Consider the following 27,389-nt stretch of genomic DNA (forward strand, 5'->3'; position numbering starts at 1 on the left):
TTAAATATTAACTTTAAATTGTGAAAAAAAATGAGCCCCGTTACGCTAAAAAAATGCTTCAATATCTATTTACTATATTAATTTTATTGTCGATGAAATAATTCCGATATAATGAAAGTTGTATATGTATAATTGTATATGTATCTGAATAAATCTCTTTTTCTTTCAAAAATATCATTCTCAAACTTGACGTTTATACAGTTCATGAACTTATTAATGATTTAAAAAATAAATGTTATATAACGTACATGAAACGTACATCAAATTGCACATCAAAAACATCTTGAAATATTCAGTTTTTCTTTTCCCGAGTTTTCGTTTCTCTTTCGAGATAAAACTTGTAGAGACGTAAAGCTGAACGACTTTTGCCCATTTTCCTCGACGAAGGGACGCATCGAGTACGCCAATTTTCGTGGGCACGCGTTTTTCAGACGGAATATCGAGTTCTCGCGTGACACACGTGTTCCTGCGTTTGGACGGGCTATCGAGAAAAAGAGAAAGAGAGAAGAGAGAGAGAAAGAGAGAGAGAAAGAGAGAGAGAGAGAGGGAGAGAAAGGGAGACCCGCTAAGCGGGTTCACCCATTTATCGTAAAATGCTTGCGCCCTCACGAAGTATCGCGCTGCGCTAACGCGCACGGACGGCCAATGGACGATATTTTGTTCGGGATGGAAATGAAAAGTCCGACGTACCTACGCGCGCGTGATGCGAATGATTTTTTTTTGAAACAGTTATTTTACTTTACGATCGGCCCTTTTTTCCATGCGCGCGTACCAAAACCAGAACGAGTGTATTTAATCCGCCCAGAAGAGAGCGTATCGCGAAGGAGGGGGGCAGCGGCCAGCGGGGATGAAAAGTTGACCCAGTGCATAGCAGGGGTGGACGGGATATTTTGGAATCCCGCTGTCTGCGTGCAGCTTAAAATATCACTTTCCCCAATTCCAAAAGTAAAATCCACACAAGTATCCATAACGATTAAAGTGATAATGCATTTAGCACAACACTGCATGCGTTGTTTCATTAATGCTAGGAGAGGAGCAAATTACTTAAGATTGTTTAAAAGTTGAATTATTGATAAAATGGTAACAAATGATACCTACACAGTTTAAAAAGTTAAACATCATATATAAACTTTAATCTTTATTTTTTGTGCTTTAGTTCTTGAATTTGAATATCTCGCTGTTAGAATCGTTAAATTTTTCAAGTAAGAAAGGTTTTATTTTCAAGTTTTAATTCAATTGGCATTTAATTAATTCTCAATGAAATGTTAATACTTATCGGGGAGATTATTAATACCCGAGACTCGCGAAGATTAAAAGTTTCGAATGCAAGTGCTGGATTATTCTTAGTCCTAAGTAGCCATTAATCGATTTGTAATTAAACAGCCAGCTTAATGTATAAATCACTACATTTTTAAGCAGATGTGTTAAGTGCTGCATGCCGAAGATCCACCCCTGGACACTCGGCATCGTTTTACGACTCCCTCCACGTGCTCTTCTATTCCCCACTTTCAGTTCTCTCCTCAAATGAGCGCTGAAAGCTGGCAAACTCTTGAGGATATAATCCCGGCTTTCCCGATTTTCCCGCTGCAGCCTGGAGAGCTGCTCGCATGAATTTATATGAAAACGCTATCTACCCCTCGCCTTCCCTCCCCGCCGCGCCGTCCCTTTCGTTGCATTATGCACCGCCCTTATATAGGCCTCTCTTCGCCATTTTAATGCACTCGCGTTTTCAGATCATTTCCGGTGAATCTTCCCTCACTCAGATCCAGAATCTCTACATAGCCTTAAATTAATTTGTTTATTTCAACATCCGAAATCGAACTTGAATGTAAAATTATTTAGATGAAGACCAAGAAAAAACTAAACTAGCATCAAATTTCTATAGTAAATAAATCAGCATGTATCGCAAATATATATTATTCGCTGACTGCGCGTAAGATTGGTAGATTACTGACACATGATCCAAATGATAAATGCCGCAATCAACGTAAAAATGTGGTAACAGCAGGTTGTCGATAAGACCGGAAGGCGAATCAGATTAAAGTTCAAAAGTCGCGCCTCGGAAAAAGTACGGTGATTGGACATAAAAGTAATTACACTTCACCAGGATGACCAGGAGAGTTAGCGTAATTGAAATAAATCAGCGAACGAGTTTTAAATTTAAAATCCGCTCGCTGTGCATTCGCGTTCATTCTTTGTTACTCTGTATCTAGAAATGCAATTAAAGGGCAAAAATAGAGAAAAGTGCTCGCACACATTCAGCTGGATAAATAAGTATTCTTCGATCAATCATGATCGGTTCCGATTAGTTGACTCGCCTGCCTCCGCGCTTTCCTTCCACTTAATTGAAATCGAACATTTGACGACACACACAAAGAACGGCCGTGACGTCCAATTAGCACGCGCACAATACCGCTGCCGGCCGTTCGTGGCGACGACATTGCTAATTATAAAATATTAATTAAAATCGCGTAAGGAGGAATCTGATCGCGGTTTATAAATAAGTGACTTTCGATGCGGCGCCCTTTCGCATCGTTATGTCGCGTTAAACTATTTAATTTAGCTTTTTAATCGAACGCGTGCTAATCGATCATCGTTCATGGAACGCAATAACATTTTTCCTCTAATGAAATTGGAGTTGTGCTTTTATTTCTAGCAACATAAAACTATACGTTATTATATATATATATATGAAGTTTCGTTTCTCTTTCAACATAATCTTCAATAGATCTTTACAGCTCTTTTCTTCCAAATCAGTTTACATACTCTCTTGTCAATTCTTGTTAAGAAGAGAAGAATTCTAAACAAAGAAGTCGTGATGAAAAAATGGTTCTGGGATTAGTTTTTATTTCTAAATTTTTATGTAATTTTTTTCATAAAAAATTATTTACAGATATTTTCGTTTGAGACGAATTTATTTACGAATGTTTTTTGCGGATTGCTTACAGAGTCCATTTCAATTCTTATCTCATTGCAAAAATTTGAATTCTTCTCAACTTCCCTTGCACCCAAATTTCCAATATACGCTTTCCACTTCCGCGCAGAAATCCAAGTTCCCACGCTAGTCGTCGCTTTAAATGCGTCAGCGTAGCGGGCTCGTTCGCCAGTCACGTGTCGAAGGTGAATAACGCGATTCGGGTGCGTGCAAAGGTGACAGGACGGCAGAGAGGAAAGGCAGACGCGAGAAGAAAGCTCTTTTCCTTCCCTCCCCTTTCTCTCTTTCTCGCGGGAAATACGTCGAGTATCTGAATAAATCGAAACAGCCAAAGTGATTCTCCAACTTAAATTAGTTTCCGCCTCGAACATCGAACAGGTTACGTTAGGTCAGGTCGGGTCAAGTTAGGAGAATAAGCTACTTTTGCTTCTTTTTGTAGAAACGGCCGGGAGACGGGTGGGAGGAAGCGAAGACTTCCGCCGCTGTAAACGGATCCCAGGTGATTTCGGGTTGCCTATTCGTTCGTTTTGCACGCCATGTCATGTACGCCATTTTTTTTCGCAGTAACGTGCCGTATTGCACAGGTTGTGACCCGATATGGTCGTCCGCATCATTTTGAAATGTTTGAAAATCGTTTTTAGAGATCTATTTTTTCTTTAATAATCCAGATTTTTGTTATCGATTTTATTCGTCATATTTGTGACAATTTATAATACGGATTTAGATCATTTTACAGTTTATATAGAAATGTCATTTTACTGACATTGAGAGATATAAAAGAGAGTGTCAATTTTATTCTTTATAAAACGTTTTATTTAAAGTTAAGTTCCAATATATGTGAATTCTCGTTGCAAATAGATATCGAAAATCGAACTTTCCCTGGAAAATTAAACGTTCCTGTGGATCTAATATAAAAAAAAAACGAATTTCCCGAACAAAAAAGATGGCGGCGGGCAAAACGGAATAGCGTGGAACTAATCGACGCTCGAATCTCGTTGAATCCTCTCCAGCATCCGCATCTCGATTTACTATTCGCGCATTTTCCTGGAGAATTCGAGAGGATGGGGGAAAGGTGGAAATGCTCGTATCTTTCGTTCTTTTTTGCTTTGAAAATCTTGGGATCGAAATTCCCATCGTGCGAAAAGACGACCGGGAAATTAACGTCTATCTAAAAAGAAGTAAACACAGCGAGTGTCCTGTAAAACTTGTATTTATTGTAAATCTTTGCGAGTTTTGTTAGTTTTACACACACACACACACACACACACACACACAAATTTGTATCCACACCGAAATCCAAGACGAAATGGTTAGTGGAAGTTACGAGGACATTCTGAAAAGGAAATTGAAATACTTTGCATTGTGTCTCAGTTGAGATCGCTATTCTTAATCGGGGATGCATGTTACGTTTTTCGTTTAGTAGCGCGGGGATGCTTCTTTTTTCTCGGGATTTATCGTGAAAAATCTTTTTTAACCTATTGATTTGTTAGATAATTATATTTAACTGAACGGAAATATCATCGCAATTGTGTGTACGCGTTGTAAAAAGTATCTTACATTGTCGTAACGCAATACACGCTAGATAACGAAACATAAACTATCTTTTGCATAAAGCGCAGAACGCTAACAAGTTTTTCCGCGCGGCGACATCTGAAAAAGAGAAACTCAGCGAAATGTCTTCAATGTATCAAAAGAAGTATACACTTTTATTCAAGCGTACATTTTTATATAGATCGCGCTGGATTTTGTCGTGAAGTTTCAAAATGGATTCATCATGAAGTCTATTACAAGATCGCGGAACAAGAGACACGTCATTACCCGCACAAAAGTCAAACCGATAACTATCTCCGCGGCGTATGGCTACTTGAAGAAGAAATTCATTGACTTTGTAATACACTGAAAATATACATTTTACGCGTCGTTAGCATACTTTTAACTTGTGAAAAAGCCGTATAAACTTTTCTTTTTTTTTTACAAGGGTTTTAGCTCTTTTTTTCGAGTCACTTCGGCGCGGCGTAAGTACGAGCACGAATATATAGTCGTTCTCCCGCGAGTTTTGTTTTCATGGAATTAGTTTCCACCTTCAGACTTTGCCCAGTCTGCGTAGAGAGGAAGGAAGTGTAGCGTAGTTTTCCGTTTTATATAACTTATAGTTATACAATACTTATCGATTCCTTTCTCTCTTTTTTTCTCATTTGTCTGCAGTGTCAACGAGAAACGAAATATAGGGATAATACGAGAAAAAAAGCAATGATGAAACCGAGAGCCACAGCAAAGTTGCAGGAATAGTTATCGCCATATTAAATAAAAACCAAACGTTCAAATGTCCCACAGATCGTACATATAGGCGAACACGCATAAAACGGGACCAGACAGATAAAAATGACACGCCTGTCATTTTAACGCGCCGGACAAACGCCGGCTACCGGTTGCGTTCGTCGCTATCGCGAGAATAGTTTGCGAATTAACGCGATTATACACGCAAATAAAGAATGCATGGACGTCATTGCTGAAAGCGTCGTTCGGAGCGCTCGGCTGCTCGGGAAATCAGCTTTCAAACCGACGCACGGGACGGCCAAAGCACGCCAAAGCGGAAGCGAGCGGACCCGAAGCGCGCGCACAGGACGAATGCAATTATGCGCGATGCGGAAAGAGGGGAGGGGGGGGACAGAGAACGCGGGCGCGTTCGTGTTTATAATTTTCTTTGAGGCGGCAAATTCCATTCGCGTAGCTTCCGCTTTGAATACGCCACGACGATGCATGCATTTAAACGAGATAGTTAATCTTTATTCGACGTTTTCGCGAACGGATTAAATCGGCTGAAAAGCCGCAAAAATACCGGCCAGAAGAGAGTTGCATTTTTGCATCTGAAGAAAACGGCTCGGGATCGGGAAGAACGGGAGGCTGGAAAGATCGCGAAAGCGCAAAACACTCTTCTCTCGCGGACGTTTCGCGAGCGAATTCCACGCGGGCCGATTCACAAGTTGGCCCTTGGATTAATTAATTAATTAATTAGCGGAGTAAAAGCCGTGCTTTTAAGAAAAGAACGAGCGGACTTTTAAACCCATGAGGATTTCTTTGACAATTCGGCGATGTTTATTTAATAGCGAGTATAAATGTTAATTCAAATTAATGTAACTGCGTGAAAAATTTTAATTATAATCTCTCTTTTAAAACTTTCAGAATAATTATCGCGTATACTGGTTGTAATTCAATTTAATTTAACTTAATCGTCTCGTAATGGTGCCGTAATGAAATTAAATGCAAATTGGCGAAGCTTTGCAGGAGGCTCTTTAATGAATTTATTTTATAAAATGTATTGAGGCTATATATACGTGTATACATATATACAATATATATCCTGATTCTGTTATAACAACAGTATAAAACGATATTAATTGGGAGAGTTGTTTATCTAAAAAAGAAAAAACATAAAAGATAATTTTAAAAAATTATGTTGAAATATGTGCGTTAATATCTACGTATATTTCATTAGTATCTATTTTAAGAATGTATAACTTGTCCATTGTTAAATTAGGTTGCTTTATTACTAATACAATTATGCGAATCAATTACGGATATATGAGATTTATCAAAGAATGTTAAATATTAATTATTTTATTTGACGGAATTTAAGCGCTCATTTATTTGCGTGTATATTAAAATAATAATAAATGCACTAATGTTTATCTGGCTTGAAAGTAATTGAATGATATTTAAAGTTTCTCGCAAATATTCGAATAAAAATATACATAATGTGCGAGCCTATATAATTTTCTTGTCTTACATTGTAATGGTACACGTTGTACTAATAAAATTACCGGATAAATGCAAGTTTTGTTAACAAAATTTAATGTCTATTTGTCTTGCTTTGGATTGTCTGCTTAATTGCAATTATAAGTATTCGACTTAATGCAAATTAATGAGATGTTCCGGTGCATGTTAAGTGAATCCTATTCTAGAATGTCGGATTATACACATACTTCTTCCGCGCTCCAAAGAATTTTATTATTACAACAACAGGAAAAAAGATATATTATATACACCCACAGCCTCTCAGCCTCAAGAAAAACAGTAATTAACTTAATGGATTTTCGAGAACGCGGCAAATTGCGACGTGGCGAAAGTAACGTAACATTAGCGGAGTGATTTCGAGGAGCCGTAGAAGTCATATTTCATGCAACTCGCTCTCGACACCCCCCTTGGACTGCATATCGATAGTCCATTCGGCGATGTCTCGCGTGATTAGAAAACTTCGATTGCCAGATTACGTGGAGCGGCGAGATTTACGGAGTCTAGCGGGTGGTCTTATTGATACCGACACGTCGGGAAACTTAAAGTGTGTCCGTGTCAAGGTGCAGCCACCGTTACCATCATCGCCAACTTTCCCCGGGCGCCCCCAGACTCGGAACGTTTTTTCTCGTTAAGCACGAGTGGATTTCCCATCCAAATTGCCATTCGATTTGCGTTTTTCTTGACGAAACGACAAAGCCGATTTCAGAATTTTCAGGCGTGCCCTGTTTCCCGTATGCGATTGCTCTACTGTGGCACGGTTGCGGTGGCGGCGGCGGCGGCGGCATACACGTACGACTTCTGTATTGAATTACACAGTACGGTGGAACCTCCATTAATCGAACCTCCATTATCCGAATATTCTATTATCTGAACGCTCTCATTCGAGAACGTCCTATTATCCGAACAGAATATTTCCTTATTATTTCGCGCATTGTTTACTTTCGAGATAAAACGTGCAACCTTATTTAGGAACATATACATCGGATAAAAGAGCCGGAGGCACAAAGATATAATGCAATTTCACGCAGCTAAATATACGAAATAGCTTGCGATTTAGCAGAGGTGATGCAGAGAGATGCGTAAACTATCAATTCCGCTGATTTTCTTTCTAAAATAAACCAAATTCGTTTTGTGAGAAAGAAGTAATTAATCTATTATCCGAAAATTCGTTTATCTGTGCGAACACTTGTATCTCCCTATTTTAGTTTAGATAATGGAAATTCCACTGTGTATAACGATTTTGTGTGTGTAAAGGTATATACAGTTATAATTATAGTCTCACGCCCAATACTCGCATGGCTCATTATAAGATTTAATGTGCAAATATTTCCATGTAGGACACGAAAACATCGGAAGTTAATATTTCTCGTAATTTAAAAGACTAAAGCAGATGCCTTAATACTTAAAAATGTTTAGAAATAAAACAATGATCAATGCTATTATTTCTGTATACATTTTTTTTACAGTAAGATATACATAATTTATGCAATAATATATTAATATATATTATGAAATTCTACTATAAATTCTATTATAGAATTATGCATGAATTGGTATTACTCGCAATTCAATGAGATTTTATTAAAGTGAAAATTATATTCTACAAATGTTCATCGTAATGGAACTATGCTGTAATCTGTAAAATGTAACAATAGATAGTAGATATAGAATAATTTTCGCCTTAAATAACAAATCGAACAAAAAAAAAATGTTAAAATGCAATTATTATATTTTACCTTGAAGATTATGAACTGAAGACAGACAATAGTTTAAATTATGCAATTGAAAACTGTAGAGCAAATCGATCACAAAATGGAAAAATCTTAATTTGCTGTTTCTCGACATTTAATCGACATCGCTAAATACAGTACAATGCCCCCTTTTTACATCGGGGCTTGTTAATATAATGAGAAATATAATAACATACATAATAATCGAACAAATCCCGATGGTCATCATCGAAGCCCCTAAAGTGCAACTCGCTATGCAGCTCGCAACGCGCAACCGCCGAAATGCGTTCCCAACAGAACATTCATTTCGACTATACGCGTTGCGCTCGAAAGTAATGCTCGCAATGCCCGCTCGGCATTGCGATTTACCAGTCGAGACAATGATATGCAAATGCGTTTCCAACGGCAGTTCTTATTTCTGATTTATTAGAAAAGCGAGTCAAATATGTGGTTTATTACCTGAATTTTCTATGAGATAGGATAAGAACGCTGTTCACTTACAAATATGTACATGTATTACCGTGCTTTTAGAATGTAACAAATTCATCGACTAAATAAAATAGATTAATGTTGTATAATGTTGTATAAAATGACAGAACATTACAGTTAATTGTTTATTCTTGTACTTCATGTAAATTTTATTCTGAATGAAAAACAATATGGAAAATTGAAATTGTTCAATAAATTACTTTCTAAACTTTTTTAAAATAAGAAATCTTGTTAAAACATCATAAAGTTCTGCATTCAGCTCTAGAAATATTTTAATTTTGTTTTTTTACCATCACGAAATTGGTTAAGTGCAGACATATTAAGTGCATCGAATATCCCTTTAAATAGTGCTAAATATATAGTTGCATATTTGTATATTTCAGCGTAATAATCGGATACTGTGCTGTAAAAATTAGTTTAAAAAAGACTTTGCATATTATATTCAGTATTAGACGAGAATGTTTAAGTTCTGAATGCTGCTTATCTGCCACATAGAGATGTAACCCAGAGATATGGTACGAGATAAATAATGCGAATTGTAAAATCGTTAATTTAGGTCTTTTAGAGAAATTGAGATTATGACGTTTAAAAAATCGGTTTTCTCATAAATGCACATTTAAAAATATCATGGATATCGGAAAATAACTGTATGATAATAGAGAAATAACTCTCTGATGATCAGATTAATGACGACGATATTCTTAGTTAGAGCATCTTAAACGAGGTTGTGAAGCACGGAGTCTGACGACTGTTTTTTTTTTTTTTTTTAATGCATAGCTCTCTCTTTCTCTTTGTCTATTTGCTGGGATTTGCTATCCAGTTTACTATCCGAGGTGAATGTAGGTTTTCTGCTTGGCTTGACGTTGATTTTAAACGAGTATAGATATTTACGGAGGACACGCTCTCGCAGCTTGCGACAAATAACCTAAGCACTCGGCTTGGCTTCTCCTTCTGTCTGGAACACGGCACTCACGGCGACAACCCAACCGAGTAACCCGCGCACTTGACTCACCTTCCCTGCTCGCGACGCGTAAAACAGCCTTTACGACGGGCGCGTACAAACATCGCGTTCTCGCCCTCTCGGTGGATAACGCCACGGCGGTTCGTCATTGTCCCTTAAAGGAGCCGCGTGCGCAGCTCGTTAAGGACAAAATTCTCCGGCTTATCACCACCGGGGGCGGGAGCAGGAGGAAGGGAGTTTAACTAATTAACCGAGGAAAGGACAGGCCTCGCGGGTATTTCGCTGTAATTAGCAACGAAATGCACGCCCGTAATGACATTTGCGAGAGAACATCTAGCTTCTTTCCCTTTTCCTTTCCCTACCCGCTGTGCCTTCTTATACAATTTTCAAAAGTCACGTCGCTGTCGCTTTTGTCTGCTTTTTCATTGTAGAACGATCGTAGCAAGAACGATGTGCACAATAACGATCCGATGTATCGCGGAATTAAAGATCCTTATTGCATAGGAAAAAAAGCGCGGTATTTCACATTTTTAAGATAGTATTTCTTAAATGGACTTTTGAAAAATTCAATTTTGCATTTGTCGTGAGTTTTCCAAGTGTATAAAGTTGATAACTGTGCTCGTCTTATATATTTTCTTATTTTACAGCTAGAGGAAGTCTAGTAAAATTTAATTCTAATCTTTACAGAGACCTTGCTCTTATATATTAGCTTTTCTCACTTTTCCATACGAAAGTGTCATTTTGTTGCCTCTTTGCAATTATCTTCTTAATTGATTGGCACTAAATTATTACGTTTAGCAATTACTGGCTTCATAGAATTACTATAGCTTACACAATATTAAGAATATTTGTAAAATATTATCTTATAAAACACATGCGTTGCTTTTGATAGATATTAACTGCGAAAAATTATAGTTGTGTTTCAAGTTTTCATTTTTGCAAACTTACAGAAAATTAATGAAACACAATAGTCGTGGTTATTCAAAAGTGTCCAAGTATATTTATTGCTTCTTTCGTTTCTCTCTTTATATGATTATAAACTGCGGGACTTTTTTAACGAATTGACCGAAATTGGCCGAGATTATTTTTTGCAGAATCATTTCTACGCTGTAGAAACCAAATCCAATTTCCGCCCATCACTTTTATACCACGACTTTTATAATTTTCACCCTTTTAGTCTATCGAGTATCTCGTAAACATTTGACGCCGCATGATCAAAGGATATCGCTAAAAATGAAGCCCCGAACGTTGTTCATGCTCGTCAATAATTTCCGGCGACGGCGACGCGCGAGTGCGTAAATTGCGCGCGTGCACGAGCATCACCGTGAGTTCACGCGCAATTCAGGCAAAATGTTATATTTGTCGTTAAAGCGTTAATATGTATATATATGCGCGCGATGCGACGCGACGCGGCGCAAGCGTTACGCCGGCGAATGCGCCATTGATCAGGGCACGGTCGATACCGAAACTCGATATTATCGTACGATTTAATTGTGCCGCCGCCGCGTAATTATCTCGACGACAACAATAACAATAACAGCAGGGCGTGAAAAGTTTGGCAATTTGCGCGTCGTCCATGCACGAGCGATAATACGGAAAGCCCGCCCGAAGCGACGCGCATCCCGGGGGTGTCGCGTTTCTCGATAATCTCGATATTATTTTTTTTTTCCGATGAACGACGTAAATTGTATTTTTCAAGGAGAGGCAAATCCATCTCCGAGTCAAATGTCCAGACGAAGCAATCTATGACCAGCCTAGACTTCAATCTCGCGGTTATTCTTCGGAAAATTGAGCACGCAAAGGTGTCGAGATGATGACAAAATAATTTCTATATTAAACCATTTTTTATCAAATATAGAATTGAAAATTTCCTTGTTTGCACTTTAACAACCGCCGTTGAGACGCTTTATATCGCAAAATTGTTAAAGGATGTCCTGATTTGAAACTGACGAAAGATATTCACACTTTCGAGGATTCCTATCATCAGTATTTTTTCAAAATTGCAAAATGTAAAGAAATTTTATTCCACATTTTTTCTACGTTCTCAAACTATACTTTGCACTGCCGATGCCGCACGAAATTCTGGATACTTTTTAATGTATGCCGCAACACATTTTATCGTGGAATGTCAGACACGTCCCAGACTCCTAAATAGATAGTTGCGGATAGTCCGGTGGGAGGATCTACGAAGGATCTACAAACGGGGTCACCGAGAGAAGTTCGAATGTTACGTTAGAAATTTGTGGGGCGGGCCGGGGACTATGCGACGATAATTTTTCGGGCGCGAGTCGCACGGGGAGTACGAAATCAAAGGGTAGAAACTCACGGACGATTCGCGAAATATAAGTCAGAGAACAAGGCGAATCGGTAATGAGACCGCGAAGGGGGAGGGGAAGAAAGGGGGGAGGGAGGGTATGCATTATTCACGTGCGAGCCCAAAGTGTTTGTATTTTAAAGTGACGCGCGTGCATTAATATTGTATAACGCGAAAGTAGCTCCGATGCGTCGCGCAAAGTCGATTCGAATTCCGAACTTCGTTGTATCGATATTATTCCCTGCTTACTAATGCGGTTCGCCTAGGGAGCCCCGTTGGATAATACAAAGTGATGGAAAATTAAATGACGAACTTCCTAGTTCAGCGACACATTTTAAACTTCTTAACCTCTCGCTCCCCGTAGGAGCCTAGCTCTCGACCTTATTCCGTATCGATACGATAACCGCTTCGATTTAAGACACGGAGTGGCGTTACGAAAAATTCACACCATTGGTTGGCGATTGCTTCTAGCGAAACAACGTCATCAGGTTTCATGTTGAGGTTGAAGATGAAGGGACGGGTGGATGCAAAGCATAAGTAAATTTTGTTACTGAGAAAAGAAAGAAATATATTATTACACAGTGTTACCTCTCGGAGAACGCGTGATATAAGCGTGAAATGCAACATAATAAAAGTCGTACTTTAAACTTTATTTCTCCCCACATAAGTTCACGTGATCTTACGTTCGGCATCTTGCAGCGGGCTTAGAGCGGAATCCCCGGGAACGCGTCGTTTAACGACGTCCGATAAGAATTAACCGCCGTGAACTCGAGCTGAATGTCGGCAAGTTTCGGTCGAACGGGGGGCATTCTTCGGGCCGGGAGCGGACTTAATATTTAAAAATAGCGCGCAATTTAGCGGAAGCGTGCCGGCGCGGCTCGATTGGCCCGCCGAGATTTCGGTAGGGCTCAAGCGATCGAAAGGCAACCACGGTGTGGGTACGTGATTGGCTGATTGGCTGGACCGATTTCTAAGTCCGGGCACGCCACGCAACGCGACTCTAACTCAACAACGAGAACGCTCGCCTCCTGACTGGAATTTTTTCCATGTAATTACGTACGCTCGCCCGCCCCCCCATGGACCACCCAACTAAATTCTAACCCTATCGATTCGACCCACGGCGACCCCGAATATTTTTTACGTTGTATCGTAGAGTCCACTGCGAGGTGGACGCGCGGAATATGTATCGTCTATTTTGCGAAATTCCAAGCGCTGACGATGAATCTGGAAATACTTGTCGCTTTGTTTCTTTGAGACATAAACATAAATAAATATATATATATATACATGTATATTTATACATATATATTATATACATATATTGCATTATTACATGAAGAAATTGTAGCAACGTGCAATTACGTGTATTAAAATCGAAAAGCACACGGAACTTGTTGGTTTTTAATTAACAAATTACATCGTTCTATCGATGTTAATATTTTTGAGAGAATTTACTTTAGATGAGATAATTAATTAAAATTTTATTTTTTTTTAACAGAGGAAGAGAGAGTTGGCGAGAGAGTTGGTCTCTGAACAGCGTAGAACGTGGATAATATGAAATTAATCATATGGCAGTTGTGTATCTTCCTTCACACTCCACGTTAAAAAATTTTCAGAGATCAATCATTCAGAAAATAAAATACGTCGACCATTATTACACGGAATTCGCGTTATCCTCGTTACGAACCGTGACTATTTATCGATCAGGAAGTCATAGTCTCGCGATTCCCTCTGTAACATAATGAATGCTGACCATCTGTCGTGGAGCAATTAAATCTCTTAAACTTATCCCCCGACTTATATTGAGTTTTACCCGTTGCGTGTCCATGCCGGGTAGCAATAAGAGCGCGGAGGGTCGCGGGACGCGACCTTCGCGAGCGTCGGGTCACCAAAGGGTTGGCGGACCCAAAGCGGCACGCGTGTAAATTCGCATATCGCCCTGCGTGCAGCACCCTGGCTGCCCTGGAATGCGAGGGGCGATGGCGACGAAAGGGAGGAGGGGGGCAGGAGGAGGTGCGGAGGTGGCTACAAATTGCATCCATTACTCTTGCAGCCGCGCACTACCGCACCCCCGATCCTCCGCACCGCGGCGCGGCATCGGGCGGCCGCGCGCGCGGGGCGCGCGCTCCTCGTTGCGAACGGCGCGGCGGCGTCCGACTATTGTGTATGAAATGATTATGGTAGCGCGCGGTATGAGGTCGCGGGGTCGCGCGAAGCCGTACGTCACTTAGATTGGCCCGTTGGCAGTTACAAAAGGCGGGAGGCGCGCGCGGACGATGCGATTATGCGCTACGGCGCGCGTCGATGTCGGAAGCTGCAGAGAGAGAGAGAGAGAGAGAGCGTTCTCTTTCGCGGGACCACCGCGCCGCGCCGTTCCCGCGACGGCTGTCGTCGAGAGACCGTTTGAATTTATGGCCGCGCTCACGTTTTCGCGTTACTCTTTGCCGAAGTATGTAGGACTAGATCTAGAGCGGCATCTGCCGCCCGCAACAATGGAAAACGCCGCGGTGCGCTAACCCGTTGAAGTGAAGTTGACGGCGAATTTCGTTTTGCTATCTTTATATTGCGCAGGATGATCGTGCCGATGAAATATTGCGCTCCCCCGGTCTCTTTTTCCGTATTTCGTGTAACGTACGGCCGCGCCGCGACAAAGGAAAATCTTTTTGTCTTCCGCATCGCAGCATTTAAATAATTTACTCTGAATGGAGATTAGCTCTGCAAAAAGAGACCTGCTTTTTTTACACGACTACACTGATTTGCAATATGCAGTTGCATCTTTTATATATGTAGCTATTTATTTATTTTTTACATCGATCGGATATTAATACACTAATAATCGTATTATAGTTTTGTATTAATAAACTAGATTTTTGTTCGACAGAGATAAAAAAACGAATATTTTTTAGGAAGATTACATTCTTTAAATCAATACTAAACATATGACACATATGTACCAGTAAGAGTTTTCTCGAGTTTTCTTCGTGTAATTTAAGTTCATAGTAAAGAACGCATAATTAGACTCAACGAGAGCATATCAACGTTTAAATAACGACGATGATTCTTTTTCTAACAAATTTTCAAGTCCAAAAGGAAGAAAAGAGAGAAAGAGAGAGAGAACTAGTTTAAGCTTTTCCCCTATCGGAAAAAAATTAGCCTTTTCAGCAATTTGTAACATGTTATATTTAAATGCAAATGAAAAGAAGTAAAATATTTTCGGACCACACAAAACTTAAAAAAAACAGGAGAATGTTAAGGCTCCTGGGTAGTCACCGCGGCCATATTGGATTCTTACTATCGAGGCGAGGAAAACACCCAATTTTGTTGTGCACGCCATTTTCAAATAAAAAGACATTTCAATAAAACATCACTATAGAACGTTTCAGAACACTTCCAAAATTGGCCGAAAACTACCCTTTTCCCTCGACAATAAACAAACAGCCATAAAACGAAGCCTAAACATACGGGAAAAACAGCCGTTTGACGACTATCGAATAAGGAGGTGAAAACGTTCCTTCCGCATGCAAATCTTACTTTTCGGCCCATTTTACGAGTTTCACGAATACGTTAAACGTTAGAGCACAAGTACAGAGCAAATAATAAAGAAATAGCACGCACAACAAAATAGGTTGTCAACATGTCACAAGACAGAATTCTCCATTAGAGAGAGTGAGAGGAGAGAGTGGCGTCGCCCACCGTCAACGCAGTGTTCTCGGCTCAGGGACTAGGAGCCTTAAACCCGAAAATTTTCCTGACTGAATTCCTGACTTCTTGAAAATTCGCTGGTTTTTTTTTTACCTTTTTTAAACTTTTTCTAAAATTGGTTGGCTCTTTTATATTTTATTTATGTAGAGCAACGATTACTTAAAAATATAAGATCACGTTGTAATCTATCAAAACATTTTCACGAATAATTAGTTCTACAAAAAGAAACCTCTATTTTTTTGCACGAATATACTCTGATATACTTAAAATATGGAATATTGCATCTTTTTTATAATACAGAGATGTTTTTTTGCATTGATTGGATATTAACACACTAATAATAATACCTATATTTTTATATGAATGCAACATAGTAATAATTAATTTATTGTTGAAATATGTATTTTAAATCTTCGTTTATTCTTCTCGAAGATTTGGATATCTTTCGATTCTAATCAGCCAATGAAGACGTATAAATTATGATGAGGTAGTTAAATTAAATCGCTATACCATCCCTTACGCGGTGCAACGCGCGGCGCCATTGAGAGCGGCCGGCACATTCAAGCCCGCGCGCGCCGTATTGAACGCCAGCCACATTTCGAGCCGGCATTTCAACAGAAATGCGGAGTCCTTTTATACGTTGCATCGCGCCCGTCCGAGCACTACCGTCCGGTCAATCCGTCTGCGGACGTCGCGACGCCCCTCTTCCCGCCTTCATCCCTGAAAGAGGAAGGGAGGCATGGCTGAAGGCTCGCACAAAGCCGGGCTTGCTTAATAAGTGCCTACCTCTTTTTTCGCGTTTCAGAGCTGCTCGCCCTCCTCTACGCCGCGTGCGGGGTAAACAAAAGGACTTCCGTCGACAAAGGGCCCCACCACGATTAGCCCCCGCGGGCCCTTTCGCGGCAACCAGCGCGAATTCGCGGATTCCTTTTTTTCGACCGCGGGATTAGCGGGATTAAAAGAGAGCCGGCTAACGTCACCGCCGGCGCTGTTATTTATCAGTTCTTTCATCAGGATGCGAAGAAATTGTCGGCTACGTTATTGTCGGGATGTCAATTATCTTGACTATTACTTTAATTACTATGCGGTGTAACGTGGATCAGCTCTACGTGTTGATTACGCTTTGAAAATCCTTCACTAAAACTTACCGAGAGCTTATTAAGAAAATTGCGGCTCGACTAACTTGAGAGATCGTAAAAAAGAGGAAAATAGAACAGCGAAACGCGGAACAGCGAAGTGTAACGAAACATTGTTCAATGGGCAAGAAATATATAAAAAGGATATTTTCTATGAGGAGCCGGAACATATTGCGGCAGAAACGTTATGAAGAGACGCGGGGAGAAATGAAATGTTGGAAAGATGGAAAGTAACCGTAAAAAGTTGAGAAAGGGAAATATGGAAGGTATAAACGATAAAGAACGAAAAAAATGGTAATGCTAACAGGAAAAATGTGTCGGGTCTGCGACGCTATATAATGATGAATACACGTTAGGAAAGAAATAGGGATGGAAAGCGCGATTTTTATTTCACGTTTACCGGGATGCGCGCATATGCGAGAATGACACACGGGACGACGTAGAGAATTATCTACGTGGAACTGAAAATACGTCGGAAAAATTACTCCCCGCGGTAATTCCATTAACCACCTCGGTAGAAGAAAGGTTAAACAAGATGGAGGAGTAAAATATTTGCCGAATAATTTATACGACGCGGCCTCAAAGTCGACCGCGACGAACGATCCATCCGTTAGAGAGGCCCGCGAAGACACCCGGTAGCGCCCGCTTGTTTCGCTCTACGGCCAAAGCAAGTTTTAACTGCGGCTATAAATAACGTGGCGCAATTAAAGGGGCCCGACCCCGGCAAAGAGTGTAGCGAAACGATGGAAATGATGTCGTGTCGTGGGCTAATAGCGTAATGCGTGCATGTCGAGTCTAGCCGGGGCCGAGTCGAGCCGAGCGAGTCGCACTGGCTGGTACGAAACTCACCCGGGGCGCGCTTTTAACGGTCGAACTTGTAACCGCGCGTGTACACGGCGATAACTTCCACCGTCCTGCGTTCCGCGAGCGTAGTATACGAGGATCAGGCCGCGCCGACCTGTCTCACAACTGTTGTTTTTTATTTTACTTAATTGGCTTCATATATATACCTATGGAATATCTGCCTGCGCGCATCAGTTCTCTTTTCTTTTACCGATAACTCCAAAATGAAAAACAAAATCAATACGCCTCTAAGAAGGTATTTTTTTTACTCACGACTCACGACTCACACACACACACACACACACACACACACACACACACACACACACACACACACACACACACACACACACACACACACACACACACACACGCACACACACACGCACACGCACACGCACACGCACACGCACACGCACACGCACACGCACACGCACACGCACACGCACACACAAGAGATTAAAAATAAAGAATCTTCCGCGAATTAATCTTCGATTTAACTATCGCGACGATAATAGAGATTGCTCTTCCCTTAGAATTATAATTTCAAGAGAATGTTGCAGAGATATTTCGATTTTGAGGAAATTAGATTTATAATACGATCATGTTTGCATAAAATAAATCAATTTGAAGACTGCAATGATAAAAATAGACTATTTTTAAAAAAATTTGTATACATTAATTTTAATGCAAAAGAAATAAAATATATTAATTATTAAGTTACAAAATTAAATTAAATCTGTATTTGTGTATCAGGAGTTGTCTAACTAAATATTTATTGCTTTATTGTGCAAGCTAGTGAAATCAAATTATATTAAGAAGTGTTATATATATATATATATATATATATATATATATATATATATATATATATATAGATTAACCCTCCGTCTGTATACATTTTTTTACACCGTTAGACCGTTAGATCCATATTGGGTCTGTCACGTTTGATTATTTTTCTTTACCTTAAAGTATTTAGAAAAATCTGAAAAAATTTATGTGACATCTGTCTACATTGTAGTTGACGATTTTATAGTCATTTTGATAATCATCGTTTAACTCGCCAGTTTTACAATTACGAGCAGATACTATTTTGGCTCGCCGTAGACCCAGCACGTATACAGACGGATCGAGGGTTAATAAATGTAGTTTAGATATTGCTACGCGGTTAGGTATTTTGCGAGATTTATCGGCCTCGTGTAAATTCCACAATAAAATTATCGTTCCGATACGATTGAATATCGAAATATGCCCGCGATCAAGCCCACGTGCAACATTAATTACTCGATCTGCAAGATCATAAATAAATTGATGAATTAACAATTTGGCATCCCTTGTGATTAACGGCTCGCGGTTATAAAATTAATAGGCCATATTATCAGCGATTTTCACAGTCTATCAATTATTCTTGATATTACTGAATAATAAAATAATCGTTGTTGCAATAACAAACCAAATTAATAAATTAACTCCTTTGGTTATAATTTAATATAAAATACAATATTTTTTTATAAATATCTGAATGGTAAACAAATTTCCATCTAATTAAATAAATACCAAGCATTCTTTAAACCTGTAGACGAATATTTTAATTTATTGCACTCCTGTGCATTTGAGTGTTTAATTATTTCAATTTTGTAAATTAAATGAGGAGTTATTTTTCTTTCTGCTCAATGCAGATTCAAAAATGATATTATCTGTCATAAGGTTTACATTTTTAATATGAAATCTCTCTGCAGCATTAATTCTTAAATTGTTGATCTGTTGAAGCAAAATCTGCTTAAAATTAAATACTTGAAATTATATAAGGATATAAATTGTATAATTTATGCATCTAAAATTTAAATTAATTATTTATTTGAATCGCGCAACACATAAAAATTGTTAATTTATGATTCATTTATTATTATTTTCATTAAATTCAATTTAAATTCGCCATAAGATGGCCAAGTTTTTTAAAGGTTGTTGAAACGCCTTATAAAAATTATACGCACTACTATAATTAGTTCTTTTTGCTTCAGATGAAAACATATAAATTTTTAGACAGGTAAATTTTGTTCCGATATTATATTACGTATATATACTTACTAAATTGTTCAAAAATACGTGTCCGTGCTTAAAAGTCGTAAAGTAAAATAAAGTCCGATTATTCTTAGGAAAAATCTACTTTACATCAATGCTGGGAAAATTCGTAGAACGATTCACCGCAAATGGGTTACATCGTTATTGAGAGCATTAAACGCTACGGATCATTAATACGAACGCTCGCGTGAAAACACCGCGAAAAATCCGCGAGCGGCGGGGCGATGTCCGCCGTGACGTCGCGACGCTGTCGGCGACGAAACGTGTCACAGACAATGCTCGTTTTATTACAAAGTTCGGCGACGGAGAAACGGCCGATTATTATTCGCCTCGCGTTGTCATATTCCATTAGCGTCGCTGCCTGTTACAGACTCCGCTCAGCTTCGCTCGCGCTCGCGCTCGCGCTCGTTCTCGCTCTCGCTGTCGCTCGCTCAACCGCCGGGCGGTTAGTTCGAGGAACGAGGAACAATTCACAACGCGATATAGGAATCACCCTTCAACCGCGTGCTGGAGATGACATCGATACTCGACTTCCTCTGTCTCTCTCTCTCTCTCTCTCTCTCTCTCTCTCTCTCTCTCTCTCTCTCTCTCTCTCTCTCTCTCTCTCTCTCTCTCTCTCTCTCTCTCTCTCTCTCTCTCTCTCTCTCCTTCTCTTCCGTTCTCTCACCGTGTCTCTCTTTTTCGTTCTCTGTGTCACTACTGCTCTCTCTCTCTCTCCCCCCTCTCTCTCGCTCTCGCGCGCGTTACTGCATCCGCATACACCCGCGTATCGACTAAACTTCGCGGCGACGCCGACGCCCGCAACGATTAGCTGCGTCGCGGTGGCGAATGTCGGGAGTTTCGTTCCGCCGCGCTGCATTTAACCCCTTGACGCCCGGATTTTCTCTTCCGCCGCGCGTAGAAGTGGATTATCAATAAATCAATCCGCGTGGGCATTTCGATCCGCGGGAAATTAAATCAAGAAAAACAATTGGCGAAAGCGATTGGCGCGCTTGCCGATCGCCCGCAGTGTTCTGCGACGAGCGATTGCACAGCTTCATTGCATTATAAACGGCGAGGGAGCGAGTTCAAACTTCGTTCACGCAAGAAAGCACTTGAATTTTCTGGTTCTTGGTAGGTCTGCACGTTCTTAGACGCAATGGACACTTGACTGTCAAAAAACCACGTAAGCAAGACGCCGCAGGCTTGGCAAATACTGCACGAAAATATCGTGAATTGCCAATATCTTGATAAAACTGTCAAAAAATGCACGAGGTGATTATTGTATCAACACATATACATCTGCGCTTGCCAGTTCCTGTTGGTCTGAATTTCATTGATTGGAGTATTCTACGAACAATTGGCCAACTCATTTAGTCAATTTTATTTTCACCGAAGCAAAATTTATAATTTTTAAAGACAATAAATGAGAATGCAGATTTATAAAACAAATTTCGGTATTTAACGTGAAACCGAAGATTGACTTTGCGTTAGCTCTTCAAGCAACCTTATTCAGCGTCTTCAGTGGCTTTCGTGAGATATACTCTTAGCTCCTCTTTCTCTAATAAATCAACCCTTTCTCCTCCACCTTCTCAAAGTGCAACAAACATCTACCAAATCATCAATTTTCGGACGGCCTCATGAAATGCTCGCGGACCGACGTGTAAACAATTTGCGCAAGTAGCCGCGATAATGGTGGAGCAGAAGGATGAGGGGGGATGAGGATAAGGTACAGGGCGGTGGCGCCGAGAGAGGAGGGGGGGGGGTGTTTGGTTAGCTCACACAAAGGACGAAGCGCACCGCTGCGCACACAACGGAATCAGCCCGCTACTCTAACAAGGAACATCCACAAACTACCCCTCTGCCAAGGGGTTGGAATGCCGAAGGGATGGTGGTAGGGGCTTGCTACAGGACCTCAACGGTTTGCGGAACGTCCGGAAGTTAGCGACACGGATACGAGCAAACGTCTTGCAGGAGTAGCGGGCGTGCGATGGAAAATGTTTTCGGGATGAAATAATGATTTGTGGCAGGGAAAGGGTGTGTTCCTGAATTTATGATTATGCTTTAAAACTTTATCCAAAATAATTTCTAGTTCCAATTTCAACGAAATTGAAAAAAAATATATTATTTACGCGTTCTTATTTTAATCGTTCAGCTTAATATTTTTATATCTAGTTTTTCTAGTTGACTTTTAATATATAAGAGGAAATTAATATTAAAATCAAGCATGTATATGTATATATATATCATCTCTTTTATACACTTCTTTATGCAATATTAATTTTTTTAAACACTATCCGCCTAATTTCCTATTGTCCGTTCTATTTTTATTTGTTTCCCACTTCTTCCATCTCATCGCAAGAATAGAAGGACAATTGAATTGTGAGAAGAACTAGTTTCTTTTCTTTTATATTAGTTTTTCTTCGTTCTATCGCTTTTTTCCCCACTTCCCTTGCCTTCCCTCTTTTTTACCTTTTTCTCCTCTCTCCTCTTGACACTTCCTTATCGGTTCTGCTGTTCCATCTTCTTGCCTCCGGCAGGTATCACTATCTTCGTTCTTTGGCATTCTATATTTCTTCCTCTCTCGATATTTCTAAACACCCTCGATTTCAGAAGTGTACCATCACGTATCGCCTGCGTGCGGCTCCTTGACGTTTGTTATGCGATCGTCCAAGTCAAGTTGTAACTTGATTCCTTATCTTTCTTGCGGAAACACAATTGCATTTGTCACAGTGCGCGCGATTGTTCTCGCAGCTCTTAATGACTCCGTATACAGTTCGCGGCTTCTGATCTACGGTATATCTGTCATGTTGCTGACGTCCGAAGGAATTATCGTACGTACGCGATCGTAAGCCACCACAGCGCAGAACAGCGCGCGGATCAATATCCCTGCACACCTGTTGCGCGACTTTTGAATCACTCTGTACGATGAATACGGCGACCGACCGTCTCAGTTACCGCCGCGACGAAAACAAGAAGAAGAATGCGAAATCCTTGTCGCTTGATCGCCCGCCGCGCGCGACGTCGCGGCGCATTCATTATCAATCTCGCTACGGGCTGGCTCAAAGGCAGCGAAATTAATAACTGTTTGCGGAAACGCTGAGCGGAAACTTCCCGCTTCGCCGTGGCCATCTTCGTTTTATTAATCCGCGTAAGCCGCGGGCGGACTGCGGAGCGGTGCAGCGCAACGATGAGAGCGCACTTTGCGTTTATTATCGCCGGCGCAAGTCCTGCGTGTCCGCGAGTCGATACTCACAATCTGCGTTACTCATTATTATATGCAACGCCTTTATTTTTCAAGTAAACGCTGATATGTCTGGATAAACCGTGAATTTTTAACGTAATATATCTGAAAACGAGCAGCGTAACGAGATTTCTAAAGCTTAATCTACGTACATCTTTTCCATATAGCCAAGATAAAATCAATATTTGCTGTGCATTTTATCAGATTTAAGATAAACTTGAAATAGACTTGAGTTTCTTTTATTAATTAGCTAATAAATCATATTAACAGATCTGTAATTATAATGTAGTACTTAATAAAAAATGAATATATCTTTATATAAGTCCAATTAATTAATTAATTAATATAATACATTTAATTAATCATTTGACATTTTTCATCTTATTTTTGTGTAGATTTTAAATTACTTTCACCCTCAGAAAAGATTTCTACATACAATGCTATTACTCTTGAATCTATCATAAAATAGGATCGAAATAGGGCCAATCATTGAAACAATAATATTTTAGTCTTAAATAGAAAATTTCTTAAGTCTAGAATAAAATAATCTTGATACTATCCCTCTTAACTTACTCAGAAAAATGCAGATATTTGTGACAATCCTATAATATTCTTGATTCAAGAATAGACGAATCTGAAAGAAATCTTATTCTATTCTTGTAAAAAGAATACAAAAAATAATGTTTTCTTTTTAATTTTTAAATAGTTTTTTTTTCAAATATTTTTATAGTTTAATTTGTATTTGTGCGGTTTCGCATATATTCTATTTTATTAATTAAAATTACGCAGTTTTACAATTTTTGAGAACGCATCGTCGGGATTTGAACCTAAGATGTCCGGGGTCGCAACCTAACACGCTAACGCGGAGCTAATCGTATATTGTTTTAAAGTAGTTGCAACTGCAGATTGATGTGAATACGAAAGCTGTAAATTTAACAATATTCCATTTTGCGAAACATATTATATCTTCAGGTAATATATAACAAAAACTAGAAAATTTTTGACCTCAGAGATATATGGAGAGTCTGAACTGATGAAAATGATATTTTCAGGGATAAACCTCTCCCAGCCAGTAACCGACAGCAAAATTTAAGTTGGTGCCTTTTAGCTATAGAATAAGGTAAATTGATTCTGTTGGCAGACGAATAGGCTATTTGTTTTCCTTCTCTATGCTTCCATTCTAACACATGATAATGGCTCAAGAGGACCTATTTCAGGAATGGATAATGGATATTTAGATGCATCTTAGGCGTTTTGCGGCGCGCGGCCATCGCGCGGATCGCGCCTAATTGGGAACGGTCATGATGACATCAGCTGGCCATCAGCCACCACGTCAACGCGTGAGACATATGTGTGCTCACGCATTTTTGTCGATATAAAGATAAAGAAAGCATAAATCAGTGTAAAGTGAAAGTGAATTATGTTTCTAACATTGTTAGAAATCTGCAGATATGCAGACTCAAACGAACTCTGTCGTCTCGAAATATCGTGGAAGGAGATAAATTATTACAAGCTATAGATTTATTTTTATACTACTTCAGATTGTGATGAGATTAAACATGTCAAGAATACTTTTTGTCTCGTTATTAGAAATCTTTTCTGAGGGTGTTTTAATCAAGAAACCGTTGTGTTTTTAGATGTGAACATGGTGGCCGAGCCAAAGCCTCACCAAACTGGACGCAAGCGGCAGAACGTCTCCAAAACGGGCAACGACTGGTAATTAAATTTTTACATTTCACGTTTTAAATATTTTTTCTATAAAGTAATGAAGCAGCCTGATCATATTTCATCTATTACATATCTGTTACACAGGATATGAAAGAATATCTTTACCTTTACATAACCTTACATATATTGCACGAAGATTGCGTTTCCGCGAAAAATTGAGCCTTTCTAAGCACTGATACGCCATAAATTAATTGCACGTGCACGTGTACATGGCGTCGTATACGTAACGCCCGGCGTTATGAAGCTACCTCATGTATTTGTACGAATTTGCCAACAATCTACCCAAAGTAGATCCCGGTGTTCTTTGGCACGTAGTTGCACCATCTTATCTTATCTGCTCGATTTTTCCCATCAGCGCGGCGCGTATAAATCTTCCAGTGAGAGGAGTTTCATTCAAAGGACCGCTTTATCCCGGCCTTAAGGTGCCGACGAACCCTAAACTCGATGTATAAACCCGAAAGCGCCGAGAGCGTATTTTACGCGCGGAACGTGACCGTGAATTTACGAACGGTCGCATGTTTGCGGAAGTTAACTTGCGCGAGATACACACACGGAATAAAGATAAAAACCGTAATTGCATTGTATTGCGCACATAAAGATTCCTTGTGTCTTGATGGACAATTTTAAGTCACACGTTGCGATGCCATGTAATAATGATAATATAACAGTAAATATAATATGAATTATCGAGAAATATTGAAGACTATACGAAATAATTTACGGAATTATTATACACTAAAATATGTAGAGTGTTTTAGACACAAATTTAGAAAGTTATATATTTCAATTATTCAATATATCTAAAAAATTTTTTTTTTTTTTATTACTGATTATAGATTTCTAAGAGTCTGAGTAGATATAGCTGATTTCTATAGTCGTACATATTATATACATTAAATCCTCTTATGTAATATTGAAGCTTTCTATCTTCGTGGGCAACAAACCATATATTAAAATTAAAATTAACATTAATAGCCGATCGTCAAGAAGCGCGCGTGTTCTCTTTCACGCATTGGTTAAGAATTTAATTGAGGCTGTGTTTTCAGTAATCCGGTACAATGCTCGACACGAGAAGTATTTCTCCGCAAGAGGAAAAAAAAAGAAACGGCGGAGACATTCTCTCTAACAGCTGATGCATTATCCACGACAGATCGTGGCAAACGTCGATACCTTTTCACGAACTAAGTCGCGTATCTTCCCTTTTCTCCTTTTGCCCAGCTCTCCGCCATCTCTTCTTTCTCTTTTTCGCTTCCTTCCTCTTCTGGAAAAAGAACTCGACTATTTTCCGAATGTGCCAATTTAATTGATGCCAATTTTCGGTTGCACACGACGCTGCAATTTTGAACTTTTAAGGTCGCAATAAAAAAATGATTTTGATACAAATAGTACAAATTTTGATACAAACGATACAAATGTCAATTTGGAAGCATAATTAAACGTAAGTATCGCCCCTTCTTTTGTTAATTAAAAATTGATTTTGAAATATATTATCTCTCAAATAGATATTATAATATTAAATTTACGCTAAAGTTTATTGTTTCTAATTTTTCAAAGAATGCGCTGATTAAAAAAAAAAGAAATAGTTAAAACTAGATATAATTAATCTGCATTAAGATTAAGCTATAAATAACTGAAATATTCAATCATATTGAAATTAATTTTCGAGCAAACTTCGGGTATAACAAACTAAACATGAAACAGTTTCACAGATTAGTTAAACTTTGTTTTGTACAGTAAACGCTACGTAAGCATACATTTACGTATAGAACAAGGGTGAACAACCTAAACATCAAAATGATTCTATATACTGCTGGAATTAAAATTAATTGAGGTAGTGTAATAACGATATTACAGCTTAAATATGTAGTTCTTGTGTTTATTAAAAAAAAAAGTAATTCTAAAGCAAATATAATAATGTAATTGTTTTATTTCTATATAAATAATTAAAGAAATAATGTACAAATTATTGAATTATTTTCTAAAAATCTTTGATATAAAATAAGAAGAATATCACGTATATACCAACTGAAATTGAAGATGCGTTCGTAAGTAGGTATATATAAGGCTCGAGTTGTCAAAGCTCGAGAAATTGAGCGGAATGCTGCCATGAATTAACCATCTCACGATGTACTATATAATATTATATATGTGTATATATAGCTAAATGATTCGACATCAAGATAGCTTCTTTTGAAGAAATACGAAACCTGAGGGATATTACGTTCAAGCTAGGTTGCTAACCTCTGATAAAGCGGAAAAAATGAGTCAGAACTGTCGATGCTGTACTATATTGCGAGATATACGTGCGTATTATGAATACGTGAGGCTGTTATTGGACATACGTCTGCAAACATGGAAAAAAATTTTATGAAAATTTTAGGTGGAATAGCGTGGAATCGTCCATATCGGACATATATTGGACATACATCTAAGATAAACTATCGTTCGCGC

General features: G+C 39.1%; 1 protein-coding gene and 1 long non-coding RNA gene across 3 annotated transcripts in view; one reads left to right on the top strand and one right to left on the bottom strand.

Moving 5' to 3' along the window:
• Positions 1 to 27,389, top strand: part of LOC143904943 (uncharacterized) — a 110,909-nt gene that overhangs the window by 44,526 nt on the left and 38,994 nt on the right. For both annotated transcript variants that reach the window (XM_077419957.1, XM_077419956.1), the window contains exon 4: positions 24,848 to 24,926. In XM_077419957.1, the coding sequence (XP_077276083.1) occupies positions 24,848 to 24,926 (79 nt within the window). The remainder of the gene's footprint in view (positions 1 to 24,847; positions 24,927 to 27,389) is intronic.
• LOC143904944 (uncharacterized) overlaps positions 1 to 27,389 on the bottom strand; it is a 236,569-nt gene that overhangs the window by 43,946 nt on the left and 165,234 nt on the right. The window lies entirely within an intron of this gene.

Source organism: Temnothorax americanus, unplaced genomic scaffold, assembly GCF_048541705.1.
Source record: "Temnothorax americanus isolate GAGA-0224 unplaced genomic scaffold, ASM4854170v1 Scaffold6, whole genome shotgun sequence".
Classification (NCBI taxonomy): Eukaryota; Metazoa; Arthropoda; class Insecta; order Hymenoptera; family Formicidae; genus Temnothorax; species Temnothorax americanus.